The following is a 15624-nucleotide window of genomic DNA, read 5'->3' as shown; positions in this document are numbered from 1 at the left end:
ACAAAATTTCAATTTTTCGAATGTCCAATTCGAATTATCTCAACAATGTCCAGTACCGCACAACGCCTTCACAGTCCAATCCGGAAAACCTTTACAACACGAACATAAGGTGAACTGAGGTAAGTTCGTAAACGGGGCAAGTACGTGTACAGACTATTTTTAGTAGAATATGAGCGAAATTTCTCTATTTAGTATGTTTGTTTCCTTGTTTTGTTTCACTATACCCCTTTTCATATTTCAGCTAATACTTGTTTGCAGTATAGAGTACTTGCATAATGCAGTAAAAAGCATTTTAAAGCAGATTTAATAATAATTCTGCTCTTGTCCTATTGCACATGAAATAAAGTTTCAAAGTATTTAATTTCAAGTTACGATCTTACCCCATTTTCGGAAAAAGGGCAGAGTAGTTGACATTTTAAATAATTTCCTATGAAAATCAAAATGTACAAGGAAAATTAAGGTCCTAGTTAATATTAATTAAATAGTAGTAATTGTGCAAAGCGTTCGACATCGACAGCGTTAAGTATTTACATAGCAGACTAAAAATACTTACGTTTAAATACCAATTTTACAAAAACCAATCTGCACTTACCCCACTTCACCTTACTGCAGTATCTGTAAAATCCCAGAATATATCACCTCAAATTTCTTAATCTAACATCATACGTAACATTCACATTGAATGAGCTCCATTGGCAAATTGTATCTAATGCCAAGAACAAGTGGATCTCAAAGGGTTAATATCTCCGATTTCTCGAAAATCAAGCGGATGCGACAGCTTGTGACAGTAGCAGGGTGGTTGGGGGTGGAAGGGGATGATCGGACAGGTGAACGAGCGAGGGTGGACCAGCACGATGAACGTCGACCGACTGCAGGAGACCGATAGGATACAGGGGTGGTGTAGGATCTCTTGACGCGTGCATCGACGTCCACTGGCTCCCGAGGGAAATCCACTTCATGATGGGAATCCCATTATTTCCCGAGCGATATAAAAGTAGGTAGTCCACGTGCTGTCCGGTTCAGGCCATTCCACGAGCCCCTCCATCTCCTTCCATCCCCAACGAGTCGCTCTTTTTCTCCCTTCACCATTGTCTCTCGATCCATTCGCAATTCATTCCTGGATTCGAGACTGTCCACTGCTAAGACGACACCTAAAGGACTGTTTTTACTTTGGATTAATACGCCTCGCGGAATCAAATGCGCCTGGCTTGTGTTTAGAATTCTTCAATTGTTCTGCTTCGAGGAACTAACTGGAAGCTCTAAAAACGCTTATGTTTCAGATTATTTTCTAACGAAGATAAACATTTTAAGAATACAATCTTTTTTACATTGAAAAGTACATATTTTTTTCTAATTTTAATATAAAATATATACTTTAAATTACAGCGTGTATAGAATATAATTAGGTGAGGTGGAATAAATAGGGCCTTAAACCTGGACTCTATATTTTGAAAGAAATGACAAATTTATGAGTTTCAATTTTTAGTAATTAATTTTTTACGGAATTCTCTCTTCTGGGCAGCCCCAGACGATATCTTATTTCAGTCCTGCGTGTATAATAAATGTGTACATTTATTTAAAATTCTGTCAGAAACCTAAATTATATCATATTAAAAAAGTGGATATTAATATTCAGAATGCTAATTTGCAGTGTTCTAAGTACACTAATGTACTTGTACACTAAAAATTTGTATTCTCTTTTTTCATGTTTTATTTTAAGTTTTTCGGAACTCACCTTGCAGTCATTAAATAAAAAAAAAACCTATTATTATAAAACAATGGATTTAGTAAGGTAACAGGTGTATGCAAGATCCATTTACATGTGCTTTTTACTTAGAACATAAAGAATGTGTTTTTATACTATTATTATTATAGTTTGAATTTGTGGACATCGACTGCGATAGTTATTAACCTCAATGTGTTTTTATGTCAACGGTTTTTTAATTTTATTTCGAAATACTGTTTGAAAATAATACTACCTGCGCGATCTAACGGCGAAGGAAGACTCTAATAATGCAAGAATTAATTTTTTTTGCAAAACAATCAATATCATAGTAACATAATATTACCTACTATAATAACGGAAAATGACTTTTGAAGTAATAGGAAATAATTATGAAACGTATAATACATAATAAAACAGCTATCAAAAATGAAGTTTTAAGCAATGTCGGTATTTCAGATCGTGTTACACAAAGATTAACACCACAAATCTATTCTATATTTTATCTGTACTAATACAGCATTTTTAATTTACCACATAATGGTACAATATCGTTTATAATACATGCTAAATGAATTTTATTACCATCAGTAATAGTAAGTGTTCTTTCTTACCAACATTATAACCAATGATCCGTTTAAATGCACAATGTGTTGAATTATCTACAAAAATTATGGAAATAATTCATTTATTGTAGTTGTTTTGATTGTACAGTGTATTTGGAGCAATCCTATTAATTAATTATTGCTATTTTAATAGAATTATATTGATTTAAGGACAGCTTGTATTCTAATCCTATTTAGGGTTATATTGCTATTTTGCATTTAATTATAATTTCACATTTCCATTGACTTGTAATTATGGCATCGATTTTGAACACCATCAATAGCTGTCAATTATTTAGCAAATGTTTAAAACAAAGGTATGCGTTATAAATATATAATTATTGACTGAATTTCTTGCACATATAATACTTCTTAAAGTGTCATGTAAAAAGCACTATTATTTGTTGTATCGTAATTGTTATAATAACTGCATGTATGATTATAAATATTGTGATAATTTCAGCTTTAACTTAATGAAGGTTCCCACTCGTAATAGAGGACCAATATGCATTCCCAGGAAACGTCATCCTGAATGGCTCCCAAAACCAACACGTGTGGTATATAGTTATTAAATTTAAGTAACTGTTTAGTTTCTTTTTGTCTTTCACATAATATGTAATAATTCTGTTTGTACTAGCAAAGCAATGAAAAACTTACTCAAGAAAACAAGGAATTTATATCAGATGTTGTAATATCCACAAAAGGACTTCTTAATCCTCCAATTAATACACCATTGAATGCAACATTAATTCCAACTGCTACAGAATGGACTGCAAATTCCAAACGCACTGGTTTAATTGGTAAAAAGCTAGGGTCATATCCAATGTGGTTAAAAAATGGAAAGCGAATAATATCTACTCTAATTCAGGTACCATATTACAATTATGTAACAGTGTTTTCTAATTTTGTATCGCCACATTATAATAGATATTTATACAATTTTTATCATAGATTGTAGATAATGAGGTTGTAAAATATATACCACCAGAAGAATTTAACCCAGTTGTACGCACTAAACATAAGCAAGTTAAAGTAAAAAATGGTTGTCTTGTAGTAGGTGCAGAAAACATTGATCCGCAATTAGTAAGTTAATATATTTGTACCTTTCTATAGTTACTTCTGTAAATTGAATACAATATTAAACACTTTTCATTATTGTAGCTTACTAAGGAGTACTATGGAATATTTAATAAAGCTGGGGTCACACCTAAGAAAATGCTAATGAGATTCATAATTTCACCAAATGCAGTTCTTCAGCCAGGAACTCCTTTAATGGCAACACATTTTAAACCAGGAGAGTATATTGATATTCGAGGAAAGACGTAAGTATTTGATATTTTAATTCTATTGCAAATATTTGATCAATTGTTACAAGGTTCTTTTTAAATGCAGGATAGATCGTGGCTTTCAAGGTGTTATGAAAAGATGGGGATTCCATGGTATGCCTGCTTCTCATGGCGTAACTAAAACGCATAGAAGACCAGGTAATATTGGTGCACCCAAAGCTAGGGTAATGCCAGGCACTAAAATGCCAGGGCATATGGGAAATCGTTGGCGTATTTTAAAAGGTGTTAAGGTAAATAACACTTATTACTATTATATCGTTAATTTAATAGGGTAGATTAAATTATACCTCCTTTTCTGTTAACTTTTTGCTGCTATTTTTTATTTAAAAAGACAAATATAATTTCAAATATCTTTTATACATTTCTAACTGTTGAAAAATACGAGCAAATAACAGGATACACATATCCATAAATTTTTATTTTGTCCGACTATCAATACATTTTTAAATAATCCTTCAAACGTATATAACTCATTTATTATCTTTATTTCGTGTACTAACACAAAAAATATATTAAAAATGTTTAAGAATGGAACATATTCTTAGCAAAATATAAATAAAATTACCAGCAAAATACCACTTGCTTTGCTAATAATTTCACATTAAATATATTGATTATAATTCTACCTAAAAGAATAAAATTGCATTTTCTCAATACAGTGTTATAACTAATAAAGCTTTTGAAATCAAACATTATTGAACAGTTAAATTGTTTTGTTACTTTCTTCTATTATCGTTTGTTTAAAGGAATACATATTATTTATACTCAGTTATATAGCAGATAATAGTAAATTAAATAAAAAGTTTACATTGTCTTCAACATAAAATGTGTTCTGCAATCACAATGTGTTATCTAATACCTCTTAATAAATTTGAGCAAAACATTACTGTTTGAAAGCAATCGTCTTTAGTAGATTAATAAATAATTATAAAGATAAATTAAACAGAAGGACTGTATGATATGCAATTAAAATAGTTTTCTATAGCAAAAGGATTAACATTAAAATTGTCGATTATTTATGTATTGCAGATATTACGAATCAACACTAAATATAACGTAATTTGGGTATTCGCTTCGAACGTACCAGGAGAGACAAACACCCCGTTGTATTTATATGATACGATCCTCCCAACAAAACGAAATACTTCACCTAATTTCCCTACATTTTTGCCAAATGACAAGGACGAAACTGAACTTCCTGAAAATCTTTATGCGGACGATGTTCATCCATTTAATGACCCCCCAATTGTATTTGAGCCAGAATCGTAATTGTAACAACGTAATTAAATAAAACAGCATTTTCGTGAGAAAAACAACGGACTTTTTATAAAGTTACTTGAATCCCTTCAAAATTGTAGGTAACATGTTTATTAACGTGATCGAAAGTCCAAGCAAAAATCGGCAATTAATTTTTGCCGTGTTCATGTAGTAGTTTTATTGTTCATCCTCTTCCTCTTACAGAAATAATTCATAGTCATGAATTAAGCTAATAAAGAGTAGACAATTGATTCATTTATTTAGTAATCAATATTATTATAAATTTAACATGCCTAAAATATACATGATTGTTTTATAAATGTAACATCGCTAACCAAGATTCATCTCAAGTTAGAATGGAGAGCAGCGTAATCAAACAATAAAAAGGTCTTTTTTTAATGCTCCTCAATGTAGAGAGCAAGTTAATTAATTTAACTAGAATAATTTATTCGGTACATTGCATGTCGCTAGCTGCATTCAGTTAAGTTCCGTTCCGCCAATGATTGTTTAATATGTGCAATTGAAGAGAGAGGAAAAAAGGTAACGTACACGTCTTTAAAAAGAATCAAAAAGGAAAAAAAACAGATTCTTATTTCAGTAAGAACCTCCTCTTTGCTCCGTTAAGTTTTCAGCCCTCGTCTTCATTCTGATTTCCCCTTTCTTGGTCAAGAAATCAACCAGTCACGGTTACACCTTTGGATTAGCAAACAAAATGTAATTTTTTTTTTAATTCAGCAGTGGCATATTGAAGTTGCCATATATTGTCGTTGGAGCAAGAATAAGACACAAAAATAGAAACGGGTAAGTAAAATGGCTCCGTAGTGGAGTTTCTCGGGGGACGGCACGATCGGATAAGAAATAATGGAGGCCCTCTCAAAATTTATAACCTTCGCTCGGAATGCTCGTCGTCTGGTCGAATTCAAATGTTGATTCTACAACTGGTGGCTCCAAATTCGTGTCATCCGGCTGAAACCAATACAAACATATTTCTTTTCATCGTTTCAAATAATTTAATGAATAAAATTATTTCAAATAATTTAATGATACATACATCTTCAGAGAAATATTGCTCAATTATATCAAACGCTAGTTTATAAATTTCTACATTTTCATGATTTTGCAGTGCCTCGATCTTATCCAGACCTGAAATATACATTAAAAAATATATTATTTAAATTTTATTATTATATTATTATTACATACAAAATAAACTATATGTAATATAAAAAGACTAACCTAAACATTCTTCGATCATATTGGCCAATTGTTCAACTTGTGATCCAGCAAGTTTGAGCATGCTATGTATACCGTCTAAAACGACCTGTATAACCTGAGTATCTTTGCAGGATAGAAGGTTACAGAAAGGTGGGATAACACCTGCTTCTATCATTCGCGCAACTTGGTCTCTATTGCCACTTATTGTTAAATTACTGATTGCCCATGCTGCTTCTTTCTGCGTTTGAAATTCACCCTGTGCAAAAAGAAGCAATATTATTAAACTACAGATACTTGCAATAAATTTCAACGACGTTAATTAAAATATGTTCTTACATTTGCTAGATTGCGAATGATAAGTGGCAGTAATCCGGCATCTATAACAGCTTGAACTTGAGATTGATTACCAGCAGTTATATTTGAAAGGAACCAGACTGCTTCTTTACAAATTTTCTCTCTTGGGTGAGTCAGTAAAGCGGGGAAGTATGAAAGCGCGTCGCAGTTTAATACACTTTGTGTCTGTTCATCTGTACCTGTTACAATATTACCAACTGCCCTCAAAGCAGCCGTTTGCACTTTAACTTCTTTGTGCGAGAGGAGTGGTATAAGACGTGGTACCACACCACTATCTATAACCAGTTGAATTTGTTCGTTACCACCATCAGTTAGGTAACTTAATGCCCAAACTGTGTCAACAAGTATCTGCAATATACAATGAATATAAGATATTGTTACAATAATTACTTATGCAAAAGTACTAGATATACTTTCATCGCTCACATTGATATCTGAATGGTGAATGAGTACATTAAGAGCAGGCAAAATATCCTTAATAGTTTGAATAGGTGGTGGTGGATCTTTATTTCTACATAAATTCACAATTACCCATGTTACATTACGTAAAAAACTAATTGGTATATCCGGCTTAATAAACTTTAACAATGGCGGTACAACACCAAGACTAATAACATAATCTCTAGATGCTGGACCATCTCCAATAATATTTCCTACAAAAGAAATAATTGTTAATGTCCCTATGCACAAATTTTACATTAACCGATAGTTAAAAATAATTAAACACTATAAGTGGAAGAAAATTACTTAATTTACTTTTAACAACCAATCAATTTATCTTTATATAAATAACTATCTTTTTCTATTGCATTGCCATACTTATCCTTTATTTTCAACTACATTACATACCTAAAGCCCATACAGCTTGCTCACAAACATTATGTTGACTTGAAAGTAACAAACTCAAAAAATGTGGAACTGCACCGGCAGTAACAACTGCTTGTGTTTGAGGTGATGTTCCACTTGCAATATTTGTTAAAGCCCATGCTGCTTCAAACTGTAGAGATGGTCTGTAAATAAGTTATATTAAAAATGTAACTGGATTATAATAATGATGTAAACCTAATACAACTTAATAGATAGCAAAATCTACTCAAATATTACATAAATTTCTAACATAATCACAAATATTAAAAATTCCAGTACTATAAATTTTAAATGTTGTCATACTTATCATGCTCTTGAAGACAACGAACTAGGACCGGTAAAATGCCACTATGAATTAATCGATCAATTGGTGGATTACGATCTGAAGAAAGTAACCTTCTTGCTGATACTACAGCTTGTAATTGAATGGTTGGGTCAGGACTCTTAGCATCCATTACTAGTTCTTTCAAATTGATTTTTGATAAATGTTTATCAACATCTTCTTCATCTACAGAATAAGTATTACTTAATTATCTATTATACTTTTTGTGTAATACATGTTTTCCAATGATTTTAACTTAGGATACCTGTTAAATCTGTAATAGGCACATTTCTTCGTTTTTGTAAAGTTTCATTACGTTTATTTTTACGTAATTCCACTGTTACCTCATTTCTTCTTCTTCTCATTTCCTAAAATATATCATTTGTTGTTTTCATATGTTCATATTACTACAGCAATGACATAATTCGTTTATGCACAATATTAGATTTAATTTAACTTTTAGAGTTCATACTCTTATTTCATAACAAAAAGCATAAGTCTTCCAAAATTTGCTGCTTTTGTAAAAATTGGTATTATGAATTATAGTAGGAAATTATAATTTCATGTGATATTGAAATGTCATAAAATATTATTTTAGGGAATTTTTAGTGGAAGACCTTAGTAACCCCACTCTGTCATTTACATTTCAAAAATAGTCACTGTGTTCTAAAGGTTAGACATAATTATAAATTTTTAAAAATGTTCTAATGTATATATTAATATCAATAACAGGTAATTAAAAAATATGACACAAGTGAAGTTGTTGAAAGGTAAATAGAATACATCTGTTATGACCTAATTGCACATATAGCACATATGCATATAATTAAATCAATTTATTAAATATATATATGATTCCTTAAAAATTAAAAATTTACTTATTATATATCATAACAGTTTTTGAATGTAAAAACAAGTAATATTAAAATTTATATAAGGAATTAATAAATATGGATATACAATGTTTAATGAATATCCATATTAAAAACAAGATCACAATCATATAAGGAACTCAAACTCAAAAGTCCTTAGTCAGAAGTGCTATCTAGTTACAAATTTTAATTCTAATATTATTTTATCAATAATTTCAAAGAATTCATTTAATTTTTTGATCAATTTATATTACATTTAAAAATAAAAATTATTAAAATAAATTATTATTTCAACACTATTTTCGACATTTTTTAGTGCTCTATTAGATACAATACAAAGATACGAAAAATTGAATCAACTATAGTGCTATTTAATGCTATTTATATATAGCAAAATACAATGGCATTGATATGATGTAGCTCAATTTTTGCTACGGATTTTTAAAATAATGCTACTTCATTACATTTTCTGCAACAGATCATTCAATCCTATTGATATTGAAGATTCATTTGACGTTATTCCGTGGAGGCTGACGACACTTTCCACTTGTTTCGAAATGCAACCATTGCATTTGGGAGTGCAATGTTGAAGAAGTCGATAAAATCATATCGACAATAGCCATACGGCTCGCGTAAAATCCGGAGAGGACAGAGGAATGTCGAAAGATCGAAACAGAACATACGAAGTATGCAAATGTATCGGCACAAATTTTGAAAAAACTAGTACGCGTAATGATCTTGTATTTATACGTTCCATAACGATAGCCGAAACTTCCAGAAGTATAACGTACATAACTGCGCACAACAAAAGGACACGCCGGATACTCACTTCTTGATCTTTGCCTTTGTTCTTAAAAACCATCAATCGATTCTTGCTTAGCATTTCCGCCGCCATTTTTTCAGTAAGCAATCCTTCGTGCTCGCGTATATTGATATGTACCGGCACCCGGATACCCCCTGTTACCGTGAAAAATTTCGTATCCGTGTTACTGCGGCCGATTTACCTCGCCAACTGCATGCCGTTGCGCGACAGCCTTAATGTACGTCAATATGCAATGCAATATCATGTATAACACTCGTTCCCTTGATCGCGATCGCCACACGACGTTCTCCGTAGTCACGTTTTCTCAACACGAACACAGTGTTTCAACCATTCCGAAAAGAACATCGGAAATGAACGAGGTGGCGCTTCGGAACACGCGTGTTTCACTATGTTCACCTTCGTACCCAGTAAAACGTATCCACAGAGCCCACGAGCAAAGATAACGCTACGGATTCTTTATTCGAAAACAATTTTTTGACTCTTTTCTATCAATTAGATTAGACTAAGATACAAGATACTTATGTTGAGTTACAGAAGCAATGTCTTCGATCCAGTTGGAACTCGTCCGAATTAATATATAACGAGTAACAACAAGAAATTTATAATGGATTGATCAATTTCAGTTGGTATACATGATTATAATTAATGTATGAATCTAGGAATATTGGGATAGTGTGCAAGTTTGTATTTTAGGCGTAGAGAGGAAAGTCGTCATGAGAGGGGACTCTAATAGCTGATGCCCAAATTTTTGATTGGTTACTTTCCGGCGCAAGCTCTGTGCTGCCGATCATAAATAAATAACCATTGATCAATTTTTAAATCAAAACTAAAGAATTACTTTTTTTATATATACGAACTATTTGAAAAATTTTTGCTGTCATTTTAAATCTTTAACTTTAATAATTTAAAAATTATATGTTTATGAACTTTCAAGTTTTAAAATTTCAAGTTTTTGAATTTAGGAATTTAAAAATTGAATAATTTCAATATTTCAAACTCACAAATTTTTAAATGTAAGAATTATAAATTGTTCATTTAGAACTATTGGTACAGATCTTTCGTATATAGTTTAGTAACTGTAACCAATCGAAACTTGCAGTAGCTTCCCTCTTTAAAAAATGCGTTTCTCGCTAAATCTATATTTCTAAATCCGCAATTTAATAAAACAATGGAATAATAAGAGTAGTTATACAAAACGTAGGAAATGAACAAGGAAAATAATAGGAAAGGTTTAGACATGTAGTATTCCAATTACAGAATTTGTAGGGAAAAATGAAGAATTGGTGCATGTGGAATTAAATCGCTTTGCTCGGCATGGCGCGAAAAATAAATTACGAATACAACTTTGAACAAATATTTGATCGTGTATTTTGTCTTGTGACATTAAAGTTAGCAGCCAACAATTGGTTTAAAAATCGACAAATTTCTGATTCCTTGCAAGATTTCTTCTTCGACTTCACACGTTCCATCGGATAATCCTGAATCCCTCTTTAAAGTTTTCCCTAGTCCAATCGGGAGTTGCATCACACCCCACCCATGGATGATTTTCTTTGATTCTAGTTCTATTTCCAAACCTTAAACAGGTAGAAGTCTTACTATAAATATTGGTACACATTGTTGGATACTTCTTCACACCATGGTAATTTAGTTAATAAAGCTAGTTTCAATCGATAGCGTAATTCGTAGAATAGAGTATATATCTGACTTCATAATATATCTTTGCAAAAATGATTTTGATAGCTTTTTGTACTTCATTTCTACGCTCTTTATAATCTTTGACAACGCGCATGCATTCTTATGATGACGTACGTCGAATGAATATATCTAGTGAGCAAAATGTTTTCTGATTTTTGTTTCATATTGAGCATAATATGTCCTACAATAAGTAAGACGCTTTATTTCTGATGCTAATATATTTTAGAAATATATTGATAAAATACAATATAACATTTCTTTTATTCTATACATTTACTATATCCTTGTTGATTTTTGCTGTTCTTTCATTTATCTTCACCTTGTATATGACCACGAAAGCAAAAATAGATGTAGAGGGTATCATATTTGTAATTCGGAATCTTCCTAACTGTCAAGCTGCGCGAATTATTTTTTTCTAGAATGAAGTTTATATTTTTAAAATTTGTTTTACATTTGTGAAAATACTTTGTATAAAGACAGAAGATGGAATATTTGAAAAATAATATAAATAATGTAGTTATTCAAGTAATATTTAAAGCAGTTATAAAAATTTAATATCTTGATATTGTCCATGGGTTTCATATTATGATAATGGTAATCTTCTCCTCTCCGATTTACAAAATTTGTAATTTTAATAGGTGTATTAACATTTCCAAAATGTTCCAAAGTTTTTATTCAACATAATTGTAAAATTGATATAGGTAAGTTAATCATGCATTTGCAAATTCGTATGTATAGAAAATGTATGTATGTATTTATTATTGTTTATTAACCATTATTGAAGAGTAACTGAAAACTTCAATTAATGTTATAAATTACAGTAATAACAATATATATTTTTATTTGCAGGTATGCTTCTTTTCTTTATTAGTTATAGCAAAACATTAAATTTAATATCAAGGAAATAAACATAGGCGTAGGATATAGCTAGACGGCCATGATTTCCGACATGCTAACGTATTACGGGTAGGGACAGCAGGAAAATGGCCGGTAGCGTGTGTTCGTCGGTGTTGTCGAAGGTGGCGTAAATTTTGATCGACGAGTTTCGTTCAAGATACACGAATGTATGGTTAAATTTGCTTCTACAGTAAAGTGAATTTTTATTCGGTATGTATGAACACAGGTCTTGTTTAAGTCTAATGAGAATCTCGTAATGTTATAGAATCTTGTTCAACTGGAAACTAAAATGAGTTGTCAGATTTTTTGTTGGGTACAAATATTTTAATGGGTGTTATTCCAGCAGCATCAATCTTTATAAAATATTTATGTAAAGAATTTATTTTGTTAATATTATTGGGTGAATATTTCGTGAATTCTCAGTTGTACATAGGTAAGATTTGTGTACATTGTGTAACAGGAGAATATTACGTGTGAACTTCTTATAAATATGTTTATATGATTTTGGAATGTTGATACACAGAAAGGTGAGTAAATTAATTATGCATTGATAATAATTAATATGAATTAAAGAGTAAATATTAGGATATAAATTCATAGTTTAGTGGTTCGTAATTATATGTTATGGAATATTAATAAGTTTCTGTTATAATACTAGCAAAATATTAATTTACAATTGTGTTAAACTAAAAGATATACTTCTTGTTATATTCATAAATTATATTAAACTATTAACATATTTGTACCTAATATTACAATTAGTCTTAACGTATGATTAGTTGTTGACATTTAAAACTAAAGCAGTTACTAGTATAATAGTGTCTTTCTAGTAGGTCATATTTGAGGCTATAGAAATTGACAAAATTATGATTTTACTGTAGCTGATAATTTCAACTTCTTAATCAGATAAGGTTGTCATTAATAATACTTTATCGTATATTATTTTTTATTGAATAGTTTGTCTTATTGTTTATTTAGTACTATATTAACTATATAATACAATCAGCAAAATCATGATTATAATATATATATAATGAACACTGACTATTTATATATAATATTGCTTGAAGTGAATTAATAATGAAATATATATCATTGTTTTTGTACATTGCAGGTGGTGACTTTTATGCATCCAAAATAAACCAAACCAATATGGCAAGTCCTTCGCCACAATCATCTCCTATGCCTCCACCACAAGCACCAAGCCCTATGGGTCCTCCTCAGCAAGCACCGTCACCCTCTAATCCTCAAGGTAGTCCAATGGGCCCACCACAACATCATCCACATAGTCCAACACAAGCATATCAAACTGGTCCGTCAATGCAATCTGGTGGACCGCCTATGTCTCAATCACCTCAACAGCCTCCACCCCAACAGCAGAATTATTCATCACATCCACAACAGATGCAAGCTAATATGGGTCCACAGGTAAGGAACAATATTTGAACATTATGATTTTCAAAAGAAATACATTTTATTGCAGATCTGTTTGCTATAAATTGATATGCAACATTATTGAATAAAAGTGAATATTTTTGCATGTATATGTCATCTATAATATAACATTCATTGCTAAAAAGTCTGTTGAGAGCAAGGAACATGAACTTATTGAAATTAGTACTTATTTTATTTATAATCCATATTATGTAACATGTACTATTCATATTGCACTTAAAGTTAAAATAAATTTGAAGGTTTCTGTTTAACAATTCATTTCAAATTTTTATCAGTAGCTTTCAAGTCAGCAGTTTTAAATAAATCGACTAGTTGATTAGCAATCTGATGATTGCAAGCTGCTATAACTTTTGGTATTAGTAAATTTAATTCTCCACCTAAAATTATATTCATTTAAGATTTTAGTAAATAATAAATATGATTTTTGAAATGTTGAATCATGTAAATCCGATTTATAAGAATCATGTACCAGCAGTGTCTATTACTATTCCTCCTGCTTCTTCTATTATTAGTTTGCCTGCAGCAACATCCCAAGCATCTATACTTTCAACGTGATATGCTTCTATTGCACCCATTGCCACATAACATAATGTCAGAGCAGCAGTACCTAATGATCTTATCCTAAAAATACAGAATTATTTTCAATAACTATTTTAATTATATTTTCAAAACGAAAATAATTTAAGCAATAGCAAAACATTACCCATGAGTTCCTTGAATTAAAGCGTGCATTCTGTTATATATGCTAACTAAATACTTTGGGTCTTTGGCAATCCATGGTTCCATTGCAACTAGTGTTTGTGAGAGATCTACAACATATTTAAATAATGTTTTTGATCTAAAACATGAGAATGTTTTTCTAACTATTTTTCTTTACTTGATTAACTTTTACTGAATTTACTATAGTAACTTAAATGGATTTATTATCTAATATTAAATTATAATTATTTACTAAAGATGTTTAGGGATATAATTACCTGTTATATTTGATGTTTTTATAGGGTGTCCATTTAGAAAAGCTCCTTTTTGTCGCTTCGCAGAAAAAAATTGTCGCATTAAAGGATTGTACACCATTCCAATTTCTATTCTTTTATTTATCAATAATGCTAACGAAATACATGTGTGTGGAAATCGATGAACAAAATTTGTTGTGCCATCTATAGGATCTATAATCCATGTTGGTTCATTGCTCAATTTTGGCAAACAATTCTCTTTAGCAGTTGTTTCCTCACCAATAAATCTAGAAATCCCTTTTTGGATTATTAAGTATCTACCTGATTAAATTTGTATGTTTTTTAATCTTTTTTTAATGTGCCTACCTATGATTAGGATACATTTTTGACAGTTGTTTTTGTAAGTCGTCTTCTATTTCCCTGTCATATTCTGTGACAAGGTCCCAGTCGATCCCTTTACTTTTAACACTTTTATTTAAATTAATGGCATTTTCGATCACCTAAAATAAACATTTTTGTTACAAAGAAATATGCAAACGATTTTGAAGTAGATTTAGATCAAAGCTATACAGTGCTTTATATTATAGTAAAATAATTTAAAAACTGTTCATGAAATTGATTTATATGTTACACTATTTTTTAATAATTTTATGTTAATACATTTTTTGTATTAAATACATCGGTCCATTTAAATATTTAGTCACAAAAAATTTAATTAGTGTTTGTACTTATTTTGTAAAGAGTAATGTTCGTACATGTCCCGCTTTTAAAACAAGTCCTTCGGCGACCTTGTAGTACTCTTCGATGTCGTACGATTCACTCATATTTTACTAATTACAACTGTGCGTTTAATAATTCTTTACACGAGCGTGAACAAACTAATACTGACACTGCCACGATGCACAGGCTGGTCTATATGACTAGGATGGAAGAAAGAGCGGGGCAGGAACGAATAAGGTGGGGCAAAAATCTGTAATGTCTGATTTAGTAAACGTACATCGTCTTGATGCGAATCTTCAAAGAGGTGAATATGTATAACCTATTCGAGACTAAGATGATCTCCTTTTTTTACTTCAACTTTAAATTAATATCAGTTCTAATCTGTACTTCCTTTCAACATTCTACTGTTATTATCTTATCAGGTTTCGATCATTGATTGGTAATATAGATTCTGTAATACGCACATAGTGCGTCAATGGATTACGCAACAAATAAGTATGTACTATATTATGCATTAAGT

The 15624-nt window shown here is 30.8% G+C and overlaps 4 protein-coding genes across 12 annotated transcripts in view; 2 read left to right on the top strand and 2 right to left on the bottom strand.

Annotated features, from left to right (window-relative positions):
* Positions 1–2186: 2186 nt before the first annotated feature.
* mRpL3 (mitochondrial ribosomal protein L3) lies at positions 2187–4990 on the top strand. 2 transcript variants are annotated; one of them, XM_076541509.1, is made up of 7 exons: positions 2187–2319; positions 2792–2885; positions 2966–3196; positions 3280–3411; positions 3490–3650; positions 3721–3904; positions 4704–4990. In XM_076541509.1, the coding sequence occupies exons 2-7, from the start codon at positions 2802–2804 to the stop codon at positions 4941–4943; spliced, it is 1032 nt and encodes a 343-aa protein (XP_076397624.1). In that variant the 5' UTR covers positions 2187–2319; positions 2792–2801; the 3' UTR covers positions 4944–4990. The 2 variants fall into 2 exon arrangements, with proteins under 2 accessions (XP_076397624.1, XP_003702622.2); XM_003702574.3 differs by lacking the exon at positions 2187–2319 and adding an exon at positions 2332–2645.
* Positions 4991–5155: 165 nt separating this feature from the next.
* Positions 5156–9991, bottom strand: Kap-alpha3 (karyopherin alpha3). The gene is made up of 9 exons (XM_003702575.3): positions 9391–9991; positions 7955–8057; positions 7671–7875; positions 7350–7510; positions 6927–7153; positions 6483–6848; positions 6168–6402; positions 5983–6074; positions 5156–5897 (listed from the first exon to the last, which is right to left on the bottom strand). The coding sequence occupies exons 1-9, from the start codon at positions 9454–9456 to the stop codon at positions 5805–5807; spliced, it is 1548 nt and encodes a 515-aa protein (XP_003702623.1). The 5' UTR covers positions 9457–9991; the 3' UTR covers positions 5156–5804.
* A 1005-nt stretch (positions 9992–10996) lies between these two features.
* Positions 10997–15624, top strand: part of brm (ATP-dependent helicase brm) — a 100044-nt gene continuing 95416 nt past the window's right edge. For 2 of the 8 annotated variants that reach the window (XM_076541506.1, XM_076541502.1), the window contains exons 1-3: positions 11665–11780; positions 11929–12186; positions 13091–13404. In XM_076541506.1, the coding sequence (XP_076397621.1) occupies positions 13129–13404 (276 nt within the window). In that variant the 5' untranslated portion in view covers positions 11665–11780; positions 11929–12186; positions 13091–13128. Of the gene's footprint in view, positions 11024–11663; positions 11781–11928; positions 12191–12430; positions 12504–13090; positions 13405–15624 lie in introns of those variants that run through there. The other 6 variants (XM_076541508.1, XM_076541503.1, XM_076541507.1 and 3 more) reach the window with 6 other exon arrangements.
* On the bottom strand, positions 13090–15297 carry LOC105662308 (uncharacterized). The gene is made up of 6 exons (XM_012283679.2): positions 15140–15297; positions 14751–14884; positions 14409–14671; positions 14135–14240; positions 13901–14052; positions 13090–13808 (listed from the first exon to the last, which is right to left on the bottom strand). Exons 1-6 carry the CDS (start codon positions 15206–15208, stop codon positions 13687–13689), a joined length of 846 nt encoding a protein of 281 aa, XP_012139069.1. The 5' UTR covers positions 15209–15297; the 3' UTR covers positions 13090–13686.

The sequence above is a fragment of the Megachile rotundata genome, chromosome 16 (genome assembly GCF_050947335.1).
Source record: "Megachile rotundata isolate GNS110a chromosome 16, iyMegRotu1, whole genome shotgun sequence".
Taxonomy (NCBI): domain Eukaryota; kingdom Metazoa; phylum Arthropoda; class Insecta; order Hymenoptera; family Megachilidae; genus Megachile; species Megachile rotundata.
The sequence above is the reverse complement of the archived record's forward strand: the minus strand, read 5'-3'. Positions and strand labels throughout refer to the sequence as shown.